This window comes from Poromitra crassiceps, assembly GCF_964638095.1.
Source record: "Poromitra crassiceps genome assembly, chromosome: 4".
NCBI classification, from domain to species: Eukaryota; Metazoa; Chordata; class Actinopteri; order Beryciformes; family Melamphaidae; genus Poromitra; species Poromitra crassiceps.
In genome coordinates this window covers 22,507,129-22,532,505 of record NC_139626.1, presented here as the reverse complement: position 1 = coordinate 22,532,505, position 25,377 = coordinate 22,507,129, and the positions used below count along the sequence as shown (strand labels likewise).

The following is a 25,377-nucleotide window of genomic DNA, read 5'->3' as shown; positions in this document are numbered from 1 at the left end:
CTGACCAAAACCATCTTATGACATCACTGATGATGTCGGACTGCGAGAGGGACAGTGAGTGGAAACAGGGAGGTCGAGAGAGACTGGTGGATTAACGGTGCAGATTTTCCCGACTTTTGAGATAGACATGAAGGAAGACAGCTGGACGAAGGGGTCTTGGACGGAACTGCTGACCTTGAATTTAGAGGGCGGTATGGGGAAAACGGCGAAGAAGAAGAAAGATGCTGAGGAAAATAACATGTGCCAGAAGAAGGATGTGGTTTCCCCACGAAGTGGAGATGGAGATAAAGATAATGGTTTGAAGGTGGAATGCTCCGTGTATGGATCGGACATCAGCAGTTTGGGAGGTAGGCTATGGAATGTGATGAAGAGAATAAGGAGGAAGAGATGGGGCAGAAGGGTGGGAATCGAGGTAGTCAAGGGGGAACAGCTGAGTTAGGGTGGAGAGTGGTTGATGAGCAAGCCCAGGAGAGGACTGAGACACGTTTTGTACTAATAAGGTTTAGTGAAAAGGATCAAGAGAGCATGAAGAAGATGAGCCCATTGGTGTTAACATCAGCACTGTCAGAGGCGATGGGGGAGACAGGGTTTGCAAAGGTCCTTAGTGAGGCCAACTTGTTGGTGAGATGTGTGGATGAAGGACAAATGGAAGTAGCACTCAAGCTAAAAGACATAGGAGTAAAAGTTTCATAGTTCAACGAAAATATGTTATGCTTTAAATCTAAAATGGTTCATGGATTACATTCTGACAAACCTATCAATTTAAATGTCAAGCACGTTACCGTGGAAACAAGCTGAGCCCAAAATCACAAATCAGAATGAGGGCGTCCCCGGTATATTTTCTATCTTAAAAGGGGTCCTTGGCTGAAAAACATTTGAGAACCTCTGCTCTAGGGCAACACCACTTCCGGGAACTCGCATCCTGTGTAAGTAGGGTTCCCAGAGTAAAACCTGGCCATTCCACCACTGCTTATGGATGAGCATCATCTGCTGCATGCCATCGAGAACCGTTGGTCGGATCGACTTCAAACCTTGGGAGTGTGCCCTGTTTTTGTGCAATTCAGCATAGCGCCACCTACTGGCAACATAGAAAATGTGGTTTATCTCAAGAACCATTCGTCCGATCGACTTTGGGGAGTGTGCTGAGGGGAACTCGACACAGTGCAGTGCCAAATTTTGTGCAATTCGGCACAGCGCCACCTATTGGCCACACAAAGAGTGGTTTATCTTGAGAACCGTTCGTCCGAACGACTTCAAACTCGAGGAGTGCGCTCAGGGGGACTCAAGGAAGTGCAGGGAGCTGAATTATGTGCAATTTGGCATAGCGCCACCTACTGGCAACACAAAAAGTGCTTTATCTCCATAGCCATTCATTTGATCAACTTCAAACTTGGCGAGTGTGCTGCTGGGAACCTGACATAGAGCAGTACCGAATTTTGTGCAATTTGGCACAGCACCACCTACTGGCAACACAAAAAGTGGTTTATCTTGAGAACCGTTCATCCGATTGACTTCAAACTTGAGGAGTGTGCTCCTGGGAACTCAAAGTAGTGTGGCGCTGAATTTCTTGCAATTTGACATAGTGCCACCTGCTGGCAACACAAAAAGCAGTTTATTTTGAGAAACATTTGTCCGATTGTGACTTCAAACTTGGGGAGTGCGCTGCTCGGACCCCGATGGAGTACGGTGGCGCATTTCATGCAATTTGGACTTATTCCAGGACTGTCTGTATGTCTGTCCCTCGCGTATCTCGAGAACCGTTTGTCGGATCGACTTCAAACTTGCCCTTAGGGGGACCTGACAGAGTGCAGTGTGTGTGCAGGGGGGGAAGCGCCCACGGGGTGGTGCATGGGTGAACGGGCACTGCACTAGTTACTTAAATTTAGGCAGTAGCCTATAACGCGTCTGTGAGTGAGTGTGTGTGTGTGTGTGTGTGTGTGTGTGTGTGTGAGAGAGAGAGAGAGAGAGAGAGAGAGAGATTGATTGATTGATGTGTCAATGGTTTTCTTCTGATATCTTTATATCCTACTCGAATTAATCCCTATTAGATTCTACTTTTTAGATCGTAGGTGTATTGGTAGTGTGTGTGTGTGTGTGTGTGTGTGTGTGTGTGTGTGTGTGTGTGTGTGTGTGTGTGTGTGTGTGTGTGTGTGTGTGTGTGTGTGCGCGTGCGCGGCGCGGCCCCCCTCCCACCGTCACCAGTCAGTGGTTTTTCGGGTTGATCCGACTTCTTTTGGCTGGTGTGAGTTCACATTGTATAGGCTACTGTGAATCCTAGGAGGAGGGGGTTTAGGTTGCCAAAAATCTCCCAATTGGTTATAGATCCGAGTCTCTCTCGACGACCACAAAATATCGCACCGTTTATGTTTTAAGTAATACAGTTTTATAGTTTTTATTAATTTATTATATTTCTCTTAGTTTATGGTTTGCGTTTTAACACTCCGGGAGGGCAGAAATGGCGGCCAACATGTACCGGGTCGGAGGTATGTATGTCAGTGTGGATCTTTTTATCAAGTAGAAACACGTCAAGTTTGGCTTTCTGTAGGGATTATGCAGCGATGGTTTTGTTCGTGTACAATTAATGTGGGCATTCCTTGGCGTGGAACTAACGAGGGTGCAGCAAATTTGAGTAGAAAAATGATAATTTCTAAATATTTGGGATTCAAAATGGGTCAGGCCTCGCGTCTATCGTGGCCACAGCAGCTAGCCGCCAGCTTGCTAAATGGCTAGCACACATTGTAAACATTTCTCCATTGTCGGCACCTTTGTTTTCGGATAATTGCATCGGTCGCACAGAGGCATTGACACGCAATGGGACTATTTGACTGGACATGTGCATTAAAGGTTGCTAATATGTTGCCACGGGGAGTCTGTGAGACTGCCTTTGTATTTGCCTCTTCTGGCATGCAGCCATTAGTACGAGTCCTTATTTAGCTAACGTTAGCAACAGCAGTGGCTTCACTGATTACCATTATTGCAGCCCTAGCGTTTGGTTTACGTTACAGGATCTAAACATTGTATCGAATAATTCGGCCAGCGTTAGATGTCGTGTTTTGGCGCAGTGTTCACCTACATTGAGCACAAGTGCAATTAATTAGCAATTTGGCTTCACTTGCTAGCTAGCCCTTTAGCAGTCCACTGGAATTCAGCATCCAATTATTGTCTCGTTTCATGGCGTCGTTGCGTCGAGCTGCTGGATTAAATGTACACCCCCTATTCACACATACTCGGCTTGCAGATCTCTAGGTGGCCTGTGAAAGAACCACAAAAAGGACAGAAGGCACACATGTAACCAAAACGTAAACAACGTCCAGCATCTCTGACCAAGATGACACATTATTGCCAAAGTGCATTATTTGCCAAACTGGTCACATTACTGCGGTGCTACTCCTGCTGCATTCAAGTGCTTTTTGGAAACTCCCACTCCTTAGGTCGGAAATAAATAAGACTTGTCGATGCATTCAAGTGTTATTATTTATTTGTTTAGTCTGAATTAATAACAAAATGGCTCATTAAACGAAAATATTTTGGTGGCTGCTGTTTATTTTAAAAAACAAGTGGCAAAGCGCTACTTTGTGCTGCAGTGGCAAAATAAAGAGCAATATATGCCTGTCAGGGGTGTGATGTGAGTCATATAAAAAAGTAAGATAATTACAGATTAAACATAATGAAATCACAGTAATGCTAATAGAATGTTAAACAACAATTGAATGTATAATCTTTAACCTAGTTTACATGGATTACATGATGTGCCCGCTAAAGCGAGAAACATGCTTCCACGTAGCCTTAGGTCTTAGGACGTTGTCGGCGGCAACTAGACATACACCCCATTTACACCTGTTTAAAAATCCAGGTGTAAATGGGGTGATACATACTCAAAGGCCAGCTTGACAAGGGCATCCCAGGTGAGTCCCCAACAAAATTAGTAAATTATTATTTCAATGACCAGAACAGAAGTTAGCCCAAGGAGAGAATGTAGTGCATATACTTGGTCATACTAGCTTTCACTCTCACCTGTTATCTCCCCATCTTCTACATTATGGTATACTTGCGCTCTTCAGGTCAGCTGTGTCCAATAACATTTCTGGGGACCTGCACGCCGCCTACTCCGGCAGGCTCGCCGTCGCCCTACAGCGAGGGCTGTGACGCCCGACCATAGATTTGGCTTAAATGTCACATCTTGCCAACCTAGGAAACAGAAAATGTCTACATTCCCACTGATATTTACCACTTTGTTGTCCATATGTGCCGTCCTCAAATTCAACAACACTTAAAGGCCTCAGGCTCAGACTGAAGTTGATTTTAGCTTTCCAGTTTTTGCTTAGGAGGAGAGTTGAATCAGGCTGGACTTGTCCCACTGTGGCTTGTTGTAACGATGTTTATGTTGATTTGGAGAGTGGGAAATGTAGACAGCTTTTTTGCATCCTTATCATCAATCTTTTTTTATCTTACAACACACACAAAAGTAATGTCATTATTAAACAAATGTGAGGTCATTGAAGTCACTGTCCCACAGGCTGTGAAAACCTAGCGCTCCACATAATGGATTGATTGTGTCCTGTCTCTTGCTGGTGGTCATGGTTATAATTAGCCATTTTATTAGTTATGTTTAAAAAAAAATGTAACCTCTATATTTACACAGGAAATGTTTATTGATTTTATGCTTCTTTAGCAATGGCATGCTTAACATTCAATTCAGTACAGTAGTTGTGTGCACATCCAACCTGTTCTAGGGCAGGCAGCAGGCGCCGGATACAAGTAGATGTGAAGATAAGAGAAAAGTGGATATCGGCATACTGGAGTACAGCTCCCAATATTTATTGGCTACATAATTCTAAAAAGCAATGTTACTTTCAACCCACACACGGGAGTGCTTCAGTCACACACCAGTCTTCTACTGCATCCCCACTCAGCAGCTCCTCTGTAGCAGTGGGGTATTATTAAGCTCTTTGTTCAAGGATACATCAACTGGTAATAACTGAGGGAAGCGATTGCACTGCTCAACCATTTCCCCTTCCTTGAGTGAATGAGAATGATAATTTCCAATATTGTTTTCTTCTTCTTGACCTTGCGGCCTAACAGCCCAACAGTGGTCTCCTACAGTGATGTGTGATCTGTGTGTGTGTTCTGTTGCAGATTACGTGTTCTTTGAGAATTCCTCCAGTAACCCTTACCTGATCCGCCGGATAGAGGAACTCAACAAGGTACTGAGGCGTGTGTGTGTGTGTCATTTATATTTGTGCCGTGTGTCATTTGTGCCTGAGGGTGAATAGCTTGGATGCCTGTCTGTTTGGAGATCCTGCTGGAACCCCCTCTCCTGCAACGGCGTTTTGTATTTAAAGGTGTTTGTAATATGATGCAAAGAGACAGATGTGAGATGTTACTTGTCTCCCAACTGTCGTTGATATGGCAACCTGCTGGTGGGCGAGGCCACACCTGTGGGGCTGTGTGTGTGTCTGTGTGTGGGGGAAGGGGGCTTCCGAGTCTTTCTGAATGGTTTATATCAGGGATATTCAACTTGCTTTGCCCGGGGGCCACGTTTGCAAAATGACAGGAGGCCAGGGGCCAGTTAATAAACAAACATTAATAATATACATATTTCTGTAGCGGATTGTAGGTATTTGGGGTGTTAGCCGGAGTTTAGTCTGACAATTTTGTGCACACAGGATAGGATAAGTTAAGTTAGTGCATAGTAGTCCGGGCACGCTTCACACTGCTTTTGGCATTGGGGGCGTAAACCCAGGAAACAAGTGCGCCAAAAAAATCGTCTTTGTTGCCGTTAGCTTGACGCGGCGAGGTTACGTTAGCTAGAGCCTGATAAAAAAAAAAAGCTTCTGTATTGGCTTAGAATATGTGATATTGTGAATCTGCGATGTTTCTACAGGAACTTGTTCAAAAACTTTGTTCGGTACGTCTATCTTTTGTTTTGTTGTTTGATTTTCTTATTCTGTTTCAGCTGCTTGTGTCCTGTCTAGGCCGGAAACAGGCAGAGTGACAAAATCCCTTGTAAACGGAGACCGAGCCTGGTGACGCGAGGTTAAGTACATAGTACCTGGGTGGCGATATTTGAGAATTTAGCTGGAGCTCAGTCAAACTTTTTAGTTTTCATTGTGAATTAGAAAATGGCCAGGGGGCCACTTGGCACCCTATCGCGGGCCACATCTGGCCCCCGGGCCACAAGTTGAGTGTCACTGGGATGTTTCATCTTGATTTTATCTCGGTTTTCTTGTTTTTATGATTGTGAGAAGCCAAAATCTTGATCACGATTTATTCCATTAATTGTGCAGCCCTACCGATGATGTCATCAGTGATGTCACTCGAGCAATTGGTGATGATGTCATCAGTGATGTCACTCAAGGAATTGTGATGTCATCAGTGATGACCTCAAGCAAGTCTGATTTTGGGGGCAGATCTCTCTCTGCTTTGTTCAGTCATGGTCAACCCAGACATACCAGAGGCCTTTTGACGGAGGGCCTAGTAATAAAACAGCCAATCCCTGACAGAGAGGAGGTCAGCGGGCAGCAGGGCAAGGGTCAACTGGAAAACACTGAGCAACATTAAGGATGATGTCATAACCACCGATGATGTCATGCCCCACAAGGGGTCATACCCACTGATTATGTGGATGACTTGGCATGAGTAGACATGTTTGGTTACAACCAGTGTTACTTTACCTAGTTACTCCTTGGAGCAAGTAATTTATTACACTACTAATTTTGAATTACTCATCAACATCGCCTGAGATGCATTGTCACGTAATGAATTGCCAGTTAACATTAAACCTTACGCTACATATGCCCACATATCAGCACAAATCCCTATCCTAATACATACAAGATCTTTGTTTCTGAAAGATGGCGATTCCATGCTTTGACAGTGGGCGTACAAAATAATAACAGGGAGACGACTTTGGAGGACTCCACACGAGACGCCAGGATTGATTATTCTCCCGGGTCCAGTATACAGCATCAGGCGCTTCGCCATCAACCCAACACAACACCTCCGTTGCCTGCCTTCAACATAAAAGCATACAGTGTTCTGTACTGCATAAGTATCCGGAAAATAACGTAAATCACTTACAGCCTTCACTATGAGGAACCTCCATAAAAATAGTTCACACTTGCAACATTTCCTCTGACGATGCAACAAGCCTGTTTATCTCTGCTTTTCACGTTACCTGCTACTCAGGTCGACTCAGCCTCGGTCCCTGGCTCTTTTGCTGCTAGCTTGTCCTGTTGTCAGGTGCTTGGAGAGATTTGATGTCGTGTTCACACTCAGCGGTGGATAAATTGCTTCTGGCCTGGGCAAAGTTTGCACTTTACCGTCACATTCCTGTCCTTTCATGCAACAAATTCAAAGTCTGTGCATAATAATCCACCCGTCAAAAGCCCTTTTTACACAGAGATTCCGCAATATCTGTGTAAAGAGATGTAAAGAAGATCCGCCATTAGGCCCCCTCTGCACTTTTACACAGAACCAAGCAGCCCCGCCATATTTTGCCCCCGGAGTGCTTTTAGATAGCATCCACCCCTCCCGGATTGAAATGAGGCGTGACGACTGTAGCCCCCTTCCTCTAATGCACAGATGTAAACAAAACCAGGCGTGTGTTAGTGGGAGTGGACCGTTGGCTGTAACGTTAGTTGTCAAAGGAGCAGAAGGGAGATGGCATCTCTAAAGTGCCTGACGAGGGGGGAGAGATTGGCAGCACGGCACGCTGTGGGTGGGACGAGAGGGAAAGACGCTACAAAACCAAGGGGCACTGGTGCGTGTTATACAAATATTTAGGCGCACTGGCAGATTCTAAGGTGGGAAAATGTGTCTAAATAGGTGCACTGTGGAGCCCTGCTCCAATTGCACTCATGTGTTTCACCATTCCCCACCATCATCAACATCATCAGGCCTCGATGATGATGTCATCAGCAATGTCAACAGTGATGTCACTTGAGCAATTGTGATATCATCAGTGATGTAACTCAAGCAATTTTGATGTCATCATCAGTGATGTCGGGCAGCCTTACAGCGATATTTTATGTTTTTATTTAGGCCTTCTCACAGAGCCATTGTGACAGCATCAGCCCTGTCGGACATCAGTGATGTCACTCAAGATTTGTGATGGCGTCAGTTATTTATGACATGTCATAATAACACAAGCCAGCGAGGAGGGACACAGATGATGGGGCTGCACAATTTCAGCATCGTCATCGCAATGTATGCATGTGCAGTAGTCACATCGTAGGACGTGCAATGTCAAGTAATAAGGCAAATTAACTCAAACAAACATTTCATGCTACAACTTGGGGCTGCTCAATTAATCAGATTTGAATCTCAATTACAATTTTGGATTCCCACAATTATGAAAACAAGATAATCGAGATAGAACGATTATTATTATTTGTAAATAATATATATTAGCATATTTATTTATCTAAAAATAATAATACTTATCTTCATTCATTTCCTTGTTTTTGCCTTAAATTATATATAAAGTTCAAAGACATCCAGTATTAAAAAGACACATTTTGCCATGCATGATGTTGCCAAAGTCAATGAGTAATCGCGTTAAATAATCGTGATCTCAATATCATTCAAAAATAATCGTGATTATGATTTTTGCCATAATCGAGCAGCCCTACTACAACTTTTTTGCTGGTTCATAACACTAGCATTCTGCCAATCACTCTGGCTGCAGCTAAAAACACTTGCCACTATGTCACCCACGCAGGTCACCCACTACCTTCTTAAAGAGGCAAGGCTTGAGCTATTCAAGCCATTTGGTGAAAATTCTTGTATTTTTTCATATCGTAATATATATTGCAGAAACAAAATATATTGCAATGTCAGTTTTTTTCCAATATCGTGCATAGAACATTTGGAACATTAGACATCTCGCACGCTCGATTCCGCCCTGCAGCTCGCCGAGTGGCCTTGCAGCTTGCATATGCAGTTCACCTGCTGCGCGGCCTCGCCCGCAGCTTGGCTGCTGTGTGGCACAGTCCCAGGAGAGAACGAGAGAGGTTCGCTGTGTGGAGGGAAGTTAGTTAGTAGTGCGCAGTGCGCACCCAAGTAAGGACTCACTTACAGCCTACTGATATTGGCTTTGTACTTGTGAAGCTGTTTTCATCATTAGTAATGGGATGAGATACTTCTGAAAATGTAGTGCATTTTGCTCGTGCTTGGCAGGCGGCCACAGCATGGTGCACGCCTGGGGAGGGAGGGGGGGTTAAATGGACATCACAATGGTCCAATGTAGAAGGCTTAGAGGTCGAAGGGGGTCGGCCCATCGACGATGGTCGATGCCATCATCCATCGTGCAACGCTAGTCTGAGAGTCAGAGGAAGAAAGCCTTGAAGATTGATGAGATTTGAGAGTATCGTGCTGTGAGATGTTTCCCGCTCGGGTCAGGAGCCAGAAAGAAAAGAGTGATAAGTGACGTGCCAATGTCGGTAGATGCCCAAATGTTTTTGGGGGTGGAAGGTGTGTGTGAGGCGAGAAGAATGATGAGATTTCGGGAAGGGATGAAAGAGGAGTGTAAATCTGTGTGTTTAACTTTTGAAGGAGAACTGCCACCTTGATTATGTGTTATAGAGTGAGGCCCTTTGAGAGAGCTCCTCTCAGGTGTTTCTGCTGCCAGGAGTGTGGGCATGTGGCTGCTGTGTGTACTATAAGCAAGATATTATGTAGGAGGTGTGGGAAGACTGACTGTGGGGTAGAAAGTTAGAAATGTGCGATGTAAAGGAGGAGGAAGCCTAGTGCCTACACTGTGAGGGGAATCATGATGTGGGGTCTGCTCAGTGTCCAAGAAGGAAAAGGAAGTGAACAAGATCAGAGAAGAACGGATGTTATCATATGCTGAGGCTGTTAAGAAGTGGGGATGGGAAAGAAACAAAGAAAGGATGGAAGTGCACAAGGCTTCGGAGAAGGAGGAGGACGGAACTAGTCGGAGTAACGTGATCTGCATGGACAAGAAGCAATTCATGACCTTCATTGCCGCCGTTATTAACTGTGCTGCTCGTTTGAGGAATGGGATCGGCCTTGATGCTGTTGAGAGGTTACTGGATGAGGTGGATGTATCTGAAGCAGAGATAGATGAAATATTGAGGGATGCATTTGGGCAAACTCAGACAATTGTGTCTGGGTGAGAAGAGGAAGGATATTCTTTAACTGAGAGGCAGCAATGTGCCGCAAGGCATCCAGTCTGTCGGAAAGCCATAAGAAGAAGAAAACGTCAGCACCAAAACGTGACCAAAATTGCAGAACCCACTTAAGCTGGGAATATGCTTGACGTTTGGCCCGGCCGCACGGAAATGAGAGACGGAATCCTGACGAGGAAACGTGTGGAGCTTTTATACTCTGTGCAGGTTTCTGCTCGCGGAAGTGAGCGGGAGTCTTGAAAACTCCACTTTGTCCGCCCAGCCGCATCCACGTAGTACAAAATTCGGTGTGTGCACGGCCAGGCGAAAACCGTCTGCACAGGAGCCTTGCGGAGGGGTGTGTCTGCTGATTTGACGTCACTTTTCCGCACGGACACTCGCGGTCCTCGCCGATGTGGGAAGCATAATTCCAGCTTTACTCCCTTTTATATAAGGATTAATAAACAATGTATGTTAACAGTATAGGGGTTATAGTATAACAAATGGAACAATAATAAATTGTTTTCTGGCGGGTACGGTGGTGCAGTGGTAAGCGCTGTCGCCTCACAGCTCGAAGGTCCTGGGTTCGATTGATCGATTCCCACCTGGGACGCTGTGAGCGCTGAAGGAATGCGTGCCCGTCCGCATGTCCTCGAGTGCCCACCGCCCGGGTGGGGTCGTCAAAAGGGCCTTTCTGTGTGGAGTTTGGATGTTCTCCCCGTGCCTCCCGGGGGTTTCCTTCATATAGGAACCCCTTCACCAAAACATGCTCCTCCTCTGGTCGTTAAGGGCGCCTGTTTGGAGGGAGGGCAACTGGTTGGAATAGCGTGAACCTCCCACGTGTTATGTCCTACCGGTGAAGCTTCCCCTGTCAGGTGAAAAGAAGCGTCTGGCTAACTGCCCATGTCTCGGAGGAAGCATGGAGCCAGTTTCGGCTCTCCCCAGATCGGCAGAGGGTGGAGTAGCAACCAGGATAAATAAATAAAATTGGCACTAATGCGGGATAAAAATGGGATAAAAGAAAATCGGGGGGAAAAAAAAAAGTTTTCTGAAGACTGGTACTATTATACTATGGGTGCGTTCGTAAATAGCCACTCCGAACACCAGAGCGCACACTGGACCGTTCGTAAGTTGGAAGCGCCATTATAATGTACCATACCTTCGCGCTCTCATTTCAGTGTAGAGCGTCAGATTGGATTTACAAACGTACCTCTGTTTCTGTCTGTTTTTCAGACCTCCTGTATCTCTGTTTATGTCTGTGTTTCAGACCTCCTGTATCGCTGTTTCTGTCTGTTTCAGACCTCCTGTATCTCTGTTTATGTCTGTGTTTCAGACCTCCTGTATCTCTGTTTATGTCTGTGTTTCAGACCTCCTGTATCTCTGTTTATGTCTGTGTTTCAGACCTACTGTATCTCTGTTTATGTCTGTGTTTCAGACCTCCTGTATCTCTGTTTCTGTCTGTTTCAGACCTCCTGTATCTCTGTTTCTGTCTGTTTCAGACCTCCTTTATCTGTTTCTGTTCTCCTGTATCTCTGTTTCTGTCTGTTTCAGATCTCCTGTATCTCTGTTTCTGTTCTCCTGTATCTGTTTGTCTGTTTCAGACCTCCTGTATCTCTGTTTGTGTTTCAGACCTCCTGTATCTCTGTTTCTGTCTGTTTCAGATCTCCTGTATCTCTGTTTCTGTCTGTTTCAGATCTCCTGTATCTCTGTTTCTGTTCTCCTGTATCTGTTTGTCTGTTTCAGACCTCCTGTATCTCTGTTTGTGTTTCAGACCTCCTGTATCTCTGTTTGTGTTTCAGACCTCCTGTATCTCTGTTTCTGTGTTTCAGACCTCCTGTATCTCTGTTTCTGTTCTCCTGTATCTGTTTGTCTGTTTCACACCTCCTGTATCTCTGTTTGTGTTTCAGACCTCCTGTATCTCTGTTTGTGTTTCAGACCTCCTGTATCTCTGTTTGTGTTTCAGACCTCCTGTATCTCTGTTTCTGTGTTTCAGACCTCCTGTATCTCTGTTTGTGTTTCACACCTCCTGTATCTCTGTTTGTGTTTCACACCTCCTGTATCTCTGTTTGTATTTCAGACCTCCTGTATCTCTGTTTGTGTTTCACACCTCCTGTATCTCTGTTTGTGTTTCAGACCTCCTGTATCTCTGTTTCTGTTTCAGACCTCCTGTATCTCTGTTTGTGTTTCAGACCTCCTGTATCTCTGTTTCTGTGTTTCAGACCTCCTGTATCTCTTGTCTGTTTCTGTTTTTCAGACCAACTGTATCTCTGTTTCTCTCTGTGTTTCAGACCGCCAGTGGGAATGTGGAGGCCAAGGTGGTGTGCTTCTACAGGAGGAGAGACATCTCCCATAGCCTCATCCAGCTCGCAGACAAACATGCAAGTCAGTATGAACCCCTGTCACACAGGGAGCAGTTTCTTTAAATCATGTCACTGCATTGAATGAGGAGTCAAAAGTTCTCTGACAGTTTTATGTGTTAAGACCTAGCACCTTTTCATTTTTAACTTATATATCAACATACTGTATGTGTGAGGATAAACAGCCAGCTGCTGCCACCACCTAGCCCTTCTGATGTCATTGCCTCATTGACTGTTAAGACGTACAGTATCTTTATGCATTCTAGGCTTGTTCCCATTTGCAATCAAATCATATATTGGCGATTGAAGGGATGATTGCCAATTGGTTTTTCCACCACTCATATTAAGTAGATTTTAAGTAAATTTGCTATCATAAGACATAAAAATAATCTCTAGAATCTGCCCCCTACTGTGCACTTAGCACAGTACCTTTTGAAGCGTTTTCTAAAAATTGCGTATAAAACCCCCGTTAATTAACATTAATTAATTAAAATTAACATTACAGCATTCTTCTCCTCTCCTCAATGAGTGCCGTCAAGTCAGCCACAATGTAAAAGTAGGTCTTCCGGGGGGCACGGTGGCGCTGTCGCCTCACAGCAAGAAGGTTAGGGTTGGGACTCTGTGGGCGTGTCCCCATCCCCATGTCCTCAGTGCCCACTGCCCAGGTGCCCGGTGGGGTCATCAAAATGGCCCTTCTGTGTGTAGTTTGCATGTTCTCCCCCTGCTCCCTCCTCTGGGGTTTCATCCAGATAGGAACCCCTTGCTAAAAACATGCCCAAAAAAAAGAGAAAAAACAGTAGGTCTTCCGCAGCGGGCTTTCAAAATGAAACCTTAATACAAATGTTGAGTCATGCTTTAATTTACAGACTACCGTAGTTAATGTTGAGTCATGCTTTAGTTTACAGACTAGTTTCATGGAAAAAGCAAAAATGTGGCACAAGGAAGCTCAGCAGGCCAAAGGTGAATCAGAAAAGAGAATAAAGGAGCTTCTTGGATACTTATAGATGGGTTTTAATTTACGAAGTAAAGTACATGTATACTACAATAGTTAAACAAACAATGTACAACTTCAATAGACAGGGGCTTTTCAGCCTAGTTTCACTCCATATGTAATCTTAACATCACAAGTATTTTGATACCATGTGTAAGCCATTTTATGGAGGTTATTCATAGGTAAAACTATGAATGAGTTTATTTTGTAAACCGCTACGCAGTACAGAGCACTGCACGCTTTTATTTTTAAGGCTAGAAAAACAAGTGGTTGTGTTCTTGACACTGCCTGCAGAGTTCTCTCTCTGCCTCTGTCTGAGTATTGCAGGAAATACCTATTTTGTAGGCCTTATGCAGAAATCGCCGCCATTTGGTTCGTCAGTGGAAAAGTCTATGGGGTTTTAGAATGGGGATTTCACTTAAATGCATAAAATAAGGTCTGTGGTTGACAAAAGTTGACCACAGACTAAAAAAAAAGCCTGGTTATGATGGGATGTACACATGCAGAAATGGCAGATAATTAGTAAACTGAACTCCTTGTATCAGGAAGGGCGCAGTCATGAACACTGAACAAACCGCACCTGCTACGTTTGTCAGAAAAGTTAATCCTTCTGTTGTTTGTTTTGTGTTCATGTTTGAATGGGCCAGTATCTGAGTGTGTTTGCCAAACTGAGTCACCCTTCTGTTGTTGTGAGGGTTGTTATGCCTGTCTGGGAAATTGGGCTAGTGTTACTAATGGCTAGTGGAAACAACTAGCCAACTAGTGTAGTAATAATAGAGAGATGCCAATGGCATATAATATATAATGATGTTCATCAGTGTTGCAGAATGTGCTGCTGCCTGCCTGGCAATATGTGCAGAATCAGCTGCAGCCCACTTGCTTTTCCATCATGTCTGGATGAGCATTGAGTTTTTTAAATTGTATTTCTACCCCTGAGCATACTAATATGAGCATCTTTCACGGATGGCAGAGTTTATTTCTTTACTGCTCTGCTATGCATTTGACAGCCCATTGTTGTAAATCAGAGCACAAAGAGTACAGTTAAATGTTAGTTTATGTTTGAGGCACTCCGCACCGCGTCGTGCCTAACAACGCCCCATAGCTGTTCTAAAATCACTGTAAACCATAGCCCCCTGGGGCTTATTGCTTTATTATTATTAATAAATGTAAAATGGACTTGGGTAAAATGTGAGCGGTAAAGTGATGATTTTTAGCTTTAGCAATTTTGATTATTTTCTTTTTTAATTATAACTTCATGACACGGATAAATTCTTAAAATAAACAAAATATAATTTGTTTAGGCGTGACCCCTGTCCTTTGCATAGACTATTTTCGTGTATCCTCTTGGCATAGTCTTGAAAACATGCTGCATACAGACACTAAGACAAATTCCTCGTATGTAACTTGCATACTGTGGCAATAAAAGTGATTCTGATTCTGATGTAGCCCCGCCTCCACCTTACTCTCTACAGCGATGCTCTTGTTTGATATGCCACGTCTTGTTGTTTTCCTCACCTTGCCTCTCTAACGCACATTGGCGTGATGGTGCCATGTGTTTAACGGCATCTTTCCTCATGTCCTATTCCTCTGTTTACAGAAAATAAATAAAGCTCGCACACTGCAAAGGCTCCAGTTTAGGTGTTTTTATTTGTTTGTTGTTTTATTGTCTGAGGAAGGGCATGCTGCCCGAAACGGAACCACCGGTGTCAAATAAAAACACCTAAACTGGAGCCTTTGCAGTGTGCGAGCTTTATTTATTTTCTGTATTACTCTTGCCTCGAGCTCTGCACCTGCTCTATACAGGTTTTGGATTGTGCGTGTCTCGCCTTTTTTCATATGCTATTCCTCTGTTTGCCTGTGCAGAGGACTTGGAAGAGGAGAAGGAGAACCCGACAGAGACAGACCTAACAGACAAACAAAAACACCAACTTCGCCACAGAGAGCTCTTCCTCTCCCGGCAGTATGAGAGTCTACCTGCAACGCACATCAGGTATACAGACCACACACACACACACACACACTTGAATTCTTTATTTGCTTCCACAAATTATATTAAAATGACAGGGAATCAAATATAACGGGTTAGACATTTCATGGGCACCTAAGGGTACACATAGCACCTTCTCCTCCACACAGCAAGGCTGCCTATGACAGCTGAAACAGAGCAATATTTAGCAAGCTGTTTGGCTTTGCTCTTAGACATGCCACCAATGTTCAGACCACTAATGGTAAATTGATGTACATCCCCCAGGCTTCCGATTATGAGCACACAGAATCTACATCTGTACCCAAAGTTGGTTATAATTTCAAGTACCGGTAGTGGTTGATACACACACACACACACACACACACACTCTCTCTCTCTCTCTCTCTCTCTCTCTCTCTCTCTCTCTCTCTCTCTCTCTCTCTCTCTCTCTCTCTCTCTCTCTCTCTCTCTCTCTCTCTCTCTCTCTCTCTCTCTCTCTCTCTCTCTCTCTCTCTCTCTCTCTCTCTCTCTCTCTACATCTCATCATGTGCAGGTAGTGCCCATGGGTAGTCACTCACCCAGCCAGCCATGAACACACTGGGATCACACAATCAGCCACTGCTCACTTCCCATGTGATTGTCCCACATCAACCGCGTTCTCTCTCTCTCCTAGGGGGAAGTGCAGTGTGGCGTTATTGAATGAGACTGAAGCGGTTCTTTCCTACCTTGACAAAGAGGTGAGCTTGAGAGGGAACACTGATATCCTCGTCCCTTATTAGCCGTTGCTTTCCACAAACTGGCCAATGCAGGTCTAAGGGGACATTCACACCAAAAGCGTTTTTTTTCGGTCAGAACGCTATGAAAATCATGTTGAGAGCGCTTCCATTGTGCACAAAACACAGCGCACGGAGCGTTTTCTTTGCGCTCCGTTTGTTTTCCCCTTGTGTCGCGTGCAGTACAGATCAGAACACAACGACCACAAGGACAGTAGCCAGCTGGTTTTGTCTGTTTGATGTTGTTGACTGTCAACATGAAAGCCAGATTATTGCCAATTCTGGCAGCAGCGGAGGTTGAGAATCCATCAGGAGGAGAGAAGGTAGGAGGAGTGGAAAACACGAGCAGCGCGCTTTTCCTCTAATGTTCAACTTTTTTCAGCTTTAAAACGCCCACAGCGCTCCTCCAAAAACAACAGACGCCACCAGTGCTGAAACGCCAGGTGCGTTCATTAAAAGAGGAGCACGTTTAGCACATCCTTACATAGAGAATGAATTGCAGAAAGACGCTGGCAGCTCCAAAAACGCTTTTGGTTTGAATGTCCCCTAAGTCATATAGGCACATTATCTGATCAAAAATCCATTTTTGGAGTTGCAGCAGTTGGTTTCCTATTAAAGCGTTACCATCATATTATTTTAGGACCTCCTAACTACCTTAAGGAACAGCGACTCTATAGTGGCAAAGAAATGACAGTCCAGATTGTGTTCTATGAGACGATTTTGAGGCATTTTCATAGTATTGGTTTCTGGTGTGTCACTTTCTCCAGGATACCTTCTTCTACTCCCTGGTGTACGACCCGACACAGAAGACCCTGCTGGCAGACAAAGGGGAGATCAGAGTGGGACCGCGCTTTCAGGCAGACGTACCAGAAATGCTACAAGAGGGTGAGGAGCTGCACACTTTCACCCGTACGGACACTTGAACCATTTAATTGCGCCTACAACTGTTAGAGATTTATTTATTAAGGTCATATCCAAACATCCTTTCGCCTCTAGTTGCATTAATAACTTTGCGTGCGTGGTCATTACAATGATTTAGAGAGTGGTTGATGCTAGTGGCCATGCTATGACTTGCACTATTAATCGTTTTTAATGTGGTTTCTGCTAGTGGCCATGACTTGCATTATTAATCATTTTGAATGATATCCTGATTTTAGCTTCCATAGTTAATAATCCTAGAATATGACCACATCAGCAATAGACGTTTCATTTAATTCCAAATGCCTGCTGTTGTTCAAAATTGGTATGATATTGCCAAAAGTTAAAGGGATAGTTCAGATTTTTTGATGTGTGGTTGTATGAGGTACTTGCTGACAGTCAGTGTACTACATGCAGTACAATGCAGTCGGCACAGTCCCAGTTTGGAGAAATGGAGTCCGGCTGCATCAGGCAAGTAGAGCTGTCTGCAGAGTGTGAACAGGGTCACGAGCAAAAACGTAAGAAAAAAAAACCTTCCATAATGCTCACCTGGCATAATCAAGTCTCTGCAAGCCCTGAGATGCCAAGTTGACTTGAAAAGACATCATTTGCAGCCTGTTTTTAGCTGAAATATAGCCATACAGCATGTGCAGCAGGAAGCACTCTTCCTCCAGCACCTGGCTACAGTGTAGATTTAAGCAAAAACAGCAAAATAGTGTTGAGTGTTCCTCAAATACAATATTGAGCAAAATAATCTAAATTCTAAAGTGATTTATTCACGTCCAGTAACAGTTACTGTACAAGCTGCTGTACTCTGTATAAGCCTTTCTTCCTGTGCCCTGCAGGCGAGGCAGATGACAGAGACCAGTCCAAGCTAGAAGAGAAACTGTGGGATCCAGAGTGTCCACTCACCAACAAACAGATAGACCAATTCCTAGTGGTGGCACGGTATGTATGACCTTTGACCTCGACAGTCCTGTCCTCCTACCCCCTCGTTACCAGACAAACCATTGTAATGTGTTCCTACATGGAAGTGCTCCAACTATAGTCCCTACCTCTAACCAGCTATAGTCCCTATCTCTAACCAGTCACTAACAGACAGATCAACCAATTCTTAGTGTTGGCACGTTATGAGCCTTCACCTCTGACCTCTTACCAACAACCACAGGCCACTTATTAGGAATGCTGATGGAGAGAGATGCTATCATTCTGCTCTGTGTGTGCACAGTAATGACTTTTTCAATAGGAGGGGAAGGGGTGTTAACCCTAACCCAAACCATTGTAATGTGTTCCTACATGGAAGTGCTCCAACTATAGTCCCTATCTCTAACCAGTCACTAACGGACAGGTAAACCAATTCTTAGTGTTGGCACGTTATGAGCCTTCACCTCTGACCTTTTACCAACAACCACAGGCCACTTATTAGGAATGCTGATGGAGAGAGATGCTATCATTCTGCTCTATGTGTGCACAGTAATGACTTTTTCAATAGGAGGGGAAGGGGTGTACTGGCCATGCTATGTGTGATTGGCTCTGAGTCGGCATCCATATACTCTTGGGTTCACTAATTGCATGCAAAGCTGTAATAAATGGCCAGTGAAAGGAGATCGTCTTCTAATGTGAGGGGTGGCTCATCATCAGGATGTGTCGTTATGCAGTATTGAATCAGTAAAGCCTTTATGATTATGATTTTATTTTATTTTGTGTGCCTCTGTGTTTTGTAAATGTACAGGGCGGTGGGGACCTTTGCTCGAGCGCTGGACTGCAGCAGCTCAGTCCGACAGCCTAGCTTACACATGAGCGCAGCTGCGGCCTCGCGAGATATCACACTGGTGGGTTGGACACACACACACACACACACACACACACACACACACACACACACACACACACACACACACACCCTGCAGTGCCTGATCCTAATTCCAGTCATTGGATTGTAACCCCTCTTCTCTGTTGTCTTGTGTCCAATGGTTCCAGTTCCATGCGATGGACACGCTGCATCGTCATGGTTACGACCTGTCCAGCGCGCTGAGTGTGCTGGTCCCCGCGGGCGGCCCGGTGCTGTGCAGAGACGAGATGGAGGAGTGGAGCGCCTCCGAGGCCGGCATGTTTGAGGAGGCGCTGGAGAAATACGGCAAAGACTTCAACGACATCCGACAAGACTTTGTAAGTGTGTTTGTCTAATGCTGCACTTGTCGGTTAGCATCGTGGGATGCCAGTCAACCGCAATAGCAAATTGCTTTCTTGTTGCCATGGTGAATTTGATAAACAAGTGGGCATAGGCAAATACTTGCCATGAAGGCCCAAGAGTATGTAGATTCTTATTCCAGTCAAGGACTACAGCAGGCGATTTCACTGACTTTTCTCTGGTTGAAGGTGTGTTAGTGAAATCCTAAACTAAATCCTTTAGTTCAGGGGTTTTCAAAGTCTGAGACTGTGGGCCTCCCTGCCTATGGGATCATGATTATGTTGTTTGATCCCATAGATACTCAGCAATTGAGCCAAGATAGCCTGATATTGCTGTTTGACACACTTAGTTCAGACTACACCAAGCACATAGAAAAGTCTCTTTCTGGTGGCATTTCTTAGTTTCTGACTCTGGGATGGTGGGAACAGGGTATCAGTGGGGTCTTGAAAATGATTAAAAGTTGATATATCAATTTAGGGAAAATTCAGGCCCTTAAAAAGTCTTACCGTAAATTCCGGACTATAAGCCGCACCTTTTTTCCCGTTTTTTGGCCTTTTTTGGCCCCTGTGGCTTATATAACGGTGCGGCTTATCTATGGATTTTTTCCAAAAAAAAAAAAAATCTCTCTTTTTTAGCACTCTTTCTAACTATAAATCCTATATAACTATAATAAGTTTTAATTTCCTCTCTTGCCCTCTTTTCACCACACTGTATGACACTGTGTGCACTGTAAAAAACAACACAGGTGGTGTTGTGTTATGTTGTTTTGTTGAAATGTTAATAAATGGGAGCTTCCTCAAACAGCCATCTCTTTCCCGACAATCCCCTCTGTGCATGAACCCTTACATATGGTAATTAAACATTAAAACACAATTAAAAAAAAAAAAAAAAAAACATTAAAACACCCGCGGCTTATAGTCCGGTGCGGCTTATATAAGAAAAAAATAGTCAACTTTGCAGGTGCGGCTTATACACCGGTGCGGCTTATAGTCCGGAATTTACGGTAATTACTATTTGAGAAGTATTAAATGTTGTAGGTATTCTGCTGATTGTGTTAAATGGGCATATATCGTCTCATATATCGATCACTGACCCCTGAACTGAATCAATATCGTATTGTGGCAGACGTGATGTCAGCAAATATGATATCATTGTCCAAAGAATCTATATAATATTGTATCGTGATGAAACTTTTACACCCCTATCGCTGATGTGACGAAAGTGACGTTGAGGTCTTAAAATATATTGAAAATATCTTAAAGGTCTTAAAAGGTATTGAATTAACTTCAGGATTCCTGCATATACCCTGGGGAAAAACTGACAAATTCCCCCAAACTACTGTATCTCTGAAATCTCTTTAACCAAATCACACACATTTAGGCTATTCTATGTGATCTCCTTTTAATAACTAATCAATTTCTTTCACTTCCATTCACTGAGCCTCCCCTGAAACTGCTTGGAGCCCCCCTAGGGAGGCCCGCCTCCCACTTTGAAAACCTCAGCTTTAGTTTAAATGAAAACCTGCATACTTTCGTCACTTCATTGTACATGGTTGCCTGTCCCTGAACAAGAGGCTTGACCTCAACAGCATTGATAAAAAAACAAGAACAAACAATAAAAAAACAAGAACATCTGTTAAATTGTGTGACCATCCTTTTTCTTATTGTGAGCAAGTGGGCGATATCTGTCGGTCTGTTTCCATTTTTGTCCCACTGATGATGTCACCATGCCTATGACATCATCAGTGCCTATGACATCATCAGTGATGTCATAAGATGATTTGGTCAATAATGATGTCACTGATGTCATAGGCATTGTGACATCATCAGTGATGTCATAGCATTGTGACATCAGTGACAGTGATCTCATCAGTGATGCGAAGTTGACCAAATGCGCGTTGCGCATGCCAGTAGAGCAGGCGATTGTGATCTGCACATGCCAATAGAGCAGGCGAGGCCACGCAGCAGCCGAGCTGCCGGGCGATGAGTGCGGCCATAGGGTTTCGGCCTGGGCTGATACCCTCGTTTCGAGCTTTTCTTTTAATTTCAAAATTAAATAAACATTAATATTTTGCATTAAACATCAAGTATAATTCCTACTGCTAATAAATAGGAAGCTAAGCAGGGAATTAGAATAGCCTAGTCAAAGCATTACATCTTATTCCCATGTGCTCGAAAATGGTAGAAGAAGACAGCCCCTATTCACTGATTTATTTTCATTGGAAGATGTGACAAGAAGAGCAGGTAGACAAACATGTATTTAAATTAATTTTGCTAGGCTAGACTTTTCAACACCTTGTCTTCATTTGGGTAAATGTAACTTTTGCTGACAAGTGGTAGGCGTGGTAGACAGCACTTCAAACTACTAGGCCTATTGAAGACTGTGAACATCCAATTTACCATCTGCCGCTTACCTATCCACCTTATTTCTAGCTGCCATGATGCTTGATGGGTGCTTCTTACGCTTCCGATGTAATTTTTACACTGTTTTAACTTGACAAAAAAAACGTCTGAGGATTTTACAGCAGAGCCATTCTGCTCTACAGCCGTGTCGTTCGGGTGCTGGGATAACGTAATGCATTGTGGGTAGTCGGCTACTATGGCTAATGCTAGCGGCGCCGGCTAGCGTAATAGTTACTTTACATGGCAGTAAAACGCCACTGAATGACCAAATTGATTTAACTTTTAACCATTTCGAGTAACACTGTTTCCATACGGACCCCCAGCGTTGGTTAGTTGTTTATAACATGACTCTATTTATAACTTTTATAACGGACTCCACTTTCCAGTTTATAATTCGGGTCTGCAGCCGAGTATAACAAAGGAAATGGCAAGCTGCAACAATAAAAGTAGGAAAACTGTGCGCACATCCAAAACCACATTGGGCATCAGGTGCAGGACAAATAGGTGAAATCAAAAAATAAAGGAATAAAGCACACTGATTAGCAGCTCCCGTTTTTATTTGCGCTCAAGGTTGGCAAGCTTTCGACCCTATTGGGTCTTCATCAGGCAAATGAATGACAGCAGTTACAGAAGAGAATAAATAGGCCTGTGCGTATGAGACGTCACCAGGTACAATCAAGGCAAGTCATCACAGCCGAGCGGGGGATATAATTAATAATAATGGTAAAACTAATAGGAAGAAGACAACAATATTACATATCAAAATAGATAAACAATTTAAGTAGGCCTAGAAAATACAATGTAAATATAGCCTAAGGGGAAAAGGAGAAGGAGAAAGAAACAGTGAATATGACAAATTACACCACAACTAGAATGCTAATAAAAACAGCAATAATTCATGAGATTAAAAAATCAAAAGCCATGTCTAGTACAAATTAATATAATAATGATTAATAATTAATAGTCATTATTCTTGGACTAGCTGGAGTATTGCACATAGTAATTCTAAAATGTATAAAAACTGGCTACTGAAGATATATAGAAGGCACTCAAAATGGCGATTGCTTAAAGAAAAGGTTTGATATCAAACTCCTCATTTAAACCATTAGGGGACATGGTATTAAGAGAATAAATCCAGAAAGTTTCTCGCTGGAGGAGTTTTCTTTCAAGGTCGCCCCCCCCGTGGATGTTTCTCTACTTTTTCCACTCCAATGTATCTGAGGGCGCTGACACTGTGCCCCGCTAGTTTGAAGTGTGCGGCCACTGGGTTGCGTTCATCCCCCTTCCTGATATTGCTTCTATAACGGACTCCACTTTCTGGTTTATAATTCGGGTCTGCAGCCGAGTATAACAAAGGAAATGGCAAGCTGCAACAATAAGTCACGTTAAACCGGACCTTGTTCCCACAATTATTTTTTACAGTGGGGCATTCAAAAATTAGGTGGATACAATGTGACTGCAGGATGGGGATGTATGCATGGACAATAATCATACCCTATGAATAGTTATTACATGTGAATCAGCTTGTGTGTCAGTTTGTCTGCTGTATAGTTATTACATGTGAATCAGCATGTGTGTCGGTTTGTCTGCTGTATAGTTATTACATGTGAATCAGCATGTGTGTCGGTTTGTCTGCTGTATAGTTATTAGGTACATGTGAATCAGCATGTGTGTCGGTTTGTCTGCTGTATAGTTATTACATGTGAATCAGCATGTGTGTCGGTTTGTCTGCTGTATAGTTATTAGGTACATGTGAATCAGCATGTGTGTCGGTTTGTCTGCTGTATAGTTATTACATGTGAATCAGCATGTGTGTCGGTTTGTCTGCTGTATAGTTATTACATGTGAATCAGCATGTGTGTCGGTTTGTCTGCTGTATAGTTATTACATGTGAATCAGCTTGTGTGTCAGTTTGTCTGCTGTATAGTTATTACATGTGAATCAGCATGTGTGTCGGTTTGTCTGCTGTATAGTTATTACATGTGAATCAGCATGTGTGTCAGTTTGTCTGCTGTATAGTTATTACATGTGAATCAGCTTGTGTGTCGGTTTGTCTGCTGTATAGTTATTACATGTGAATCAGCATGTGTGTCAGTTTGTCTGCTGTATAGTTATTACATGTGAATCAGCATGTGTGTCAGTTTGTCTGCTGTATAGTTATTACATGTGAATCAGCATGTGTGTCAGTTTGTCTGCTGTATAGTTATTACATGTGAATCAGCATGTGTGTCGGTTTGTCTGCTGTATAGTTATTACATGTGAATCAGCATGTGTGTCGGTTTGTCTGCTGTATAGTTATTACATGTGAATCAGCATGTGTGTCGGTTTGTCTGCTGTATAGTTATTACATGTGAATCAGCATGTGTGTCGGTTTGTCTGCTGTATAGTTAATACATGTGAATCAGCATGTGTGTCGGTTTGTCTGCTGTATAGTTATTACATGTGAATCAGCTTGTGTGTCGGTTTGTCCGTGTTTGTCTGCTGTATAGTTATTACATGTGAATCAGCATGTGTGTCGGTTTGTCTGCTGTATAGTTATTACATGTGAATCAGCTTGTGTGTCGGTTTGTCCGTGTTTGTCTGCTGTATAGTTATTACATGTGAATCAGCATGTGTGTCGGTTTGTCTGCTGTATAGTTATTGCATGTGAATCAGCATGTGTGTCGGTTTGTCCGTGTTTGTCTGCTGTATAGTTATTACCAGAGCCATGTGTATAGAAGAGTCGCGACATCTCCATTCACTCCAATGGACCAGTTTTTTACTCTCAAGAGTTCCACGAAGTAAGGTCCTGGATTAAGCAGCACTGTCGAGTTGCAGCAAAATGGACCGTTTGTGTTGTACTTAGATTTTTTTTTTTTTTTATCAAATTGTACATTATCAGCTTTATTTTAGCATTCAAAAGTATCGCGAGTCCCCTTTCTGGCTGTTCAGTGGCTAATGAGTCACGCATTTTGGTCCTCCGCTGACGCCACTCTCTCTAGAGTCTAGAGGACACTAGTTATTACATGTGTCAGTTTGTCTGTGTTTCTGTTTGCTGTATAGTTATTACATGTGAATCAGCGTGTGTGTCGGTTTGTCCGTGTGTTTGTCTGCTGTGTAGTTATTACATGTGAATCAGCGTGTGTGTCGGTTTGTCCGTGTGTTTGTCTGCTGTATAGTTATTACATGTGAATCAGTGTGTGTGTCGGTTTGTCCATGTGTTTGTCTGCTGTATAGTTATTACATGTGAATCAGCGTGTGTGTCGGTTTGTCCATGTGTGTGTCGGTTTGTCCATGTGTTTGTCTGCTGTATAGTTATTACATGTGAATCAGTGTGTGTGTCGGTTTGTCCATGTGCTGCTGTATAGTTATTACATGTGAATCAGCGTGTGTGTCGGTTTGTCCATGTGTGTGTCGGTTTGTCCATGTGTTTGTCTGCTGTATAGTTATTACATGTGAATCAGTGTGTGTGTCGGTTTGTCCATGTGTTTGTCTGCTGTATAGTTATTACATGTGAATCAGTGTGTGTGTCGGTTTGTCTGCTGTATAGTCATTACATGTGAATCAGCGTGTGTGTCGGTTTGTCCCTGGGTTTCTGTCTGCTGTATAGTTATTACATGTGAATCAGTGTGTGTGTGTCGGTTTGTCTGCTGTATAGTTATTACATGTG

The 25,377-nt window shown here is 43.5% G+C and overlaps 1 protein-coding gene across 1 annotated transcript in view; it reads left to right on the top strand.

The window, feature by feature from the left end:
* Positions 1-2,263: 2,263 nt before the first annotated feature.
* mta3 (metastasis associated 1 family, member 3) overlaps positions 2,264-25,377 on the top strand; it is a gene marked incomplete at its 3' end in the record, with an annotated part of 39,890 nt that continues 16,776 nt past the window's right edge. The window contains exons 1-9 of the mRNA XM_083634609.1: positions 2,264-2,483; positions 5,137-5,204; positions 12,419-12,512; positions 15,342-15,468; positions 16,118-16,181; positions 16,985-17,102; positions 17,981-18,083; positions 18,868-18,967; positions 19,116-19,304. Of these exons, the coding sequence (XP_083490735.1) occupies positions 2,456-2,483; positions 5,137-5,204; positions 12,419-12,512; positions 15,342-15,468; positions 16,118-16,181; positions 16,985-17,102; positions 17,981-18,083; positions 18,868-18,967; positions 19,116-19,304 (891 nt within the window). The 5' untranslated portion in view covers positions 2,264-2,455. The remainder of the gene's footprint in view (positions 2,484-5,136; positions 5,205-12,418; positions 12,513-15,341; positions 15,469-16,117; positions 16,182-16,984; positions 17,103-17,980; positions 18,084-18,867; positions 18,968-19,115; positions 19,305-25,377) is intronic.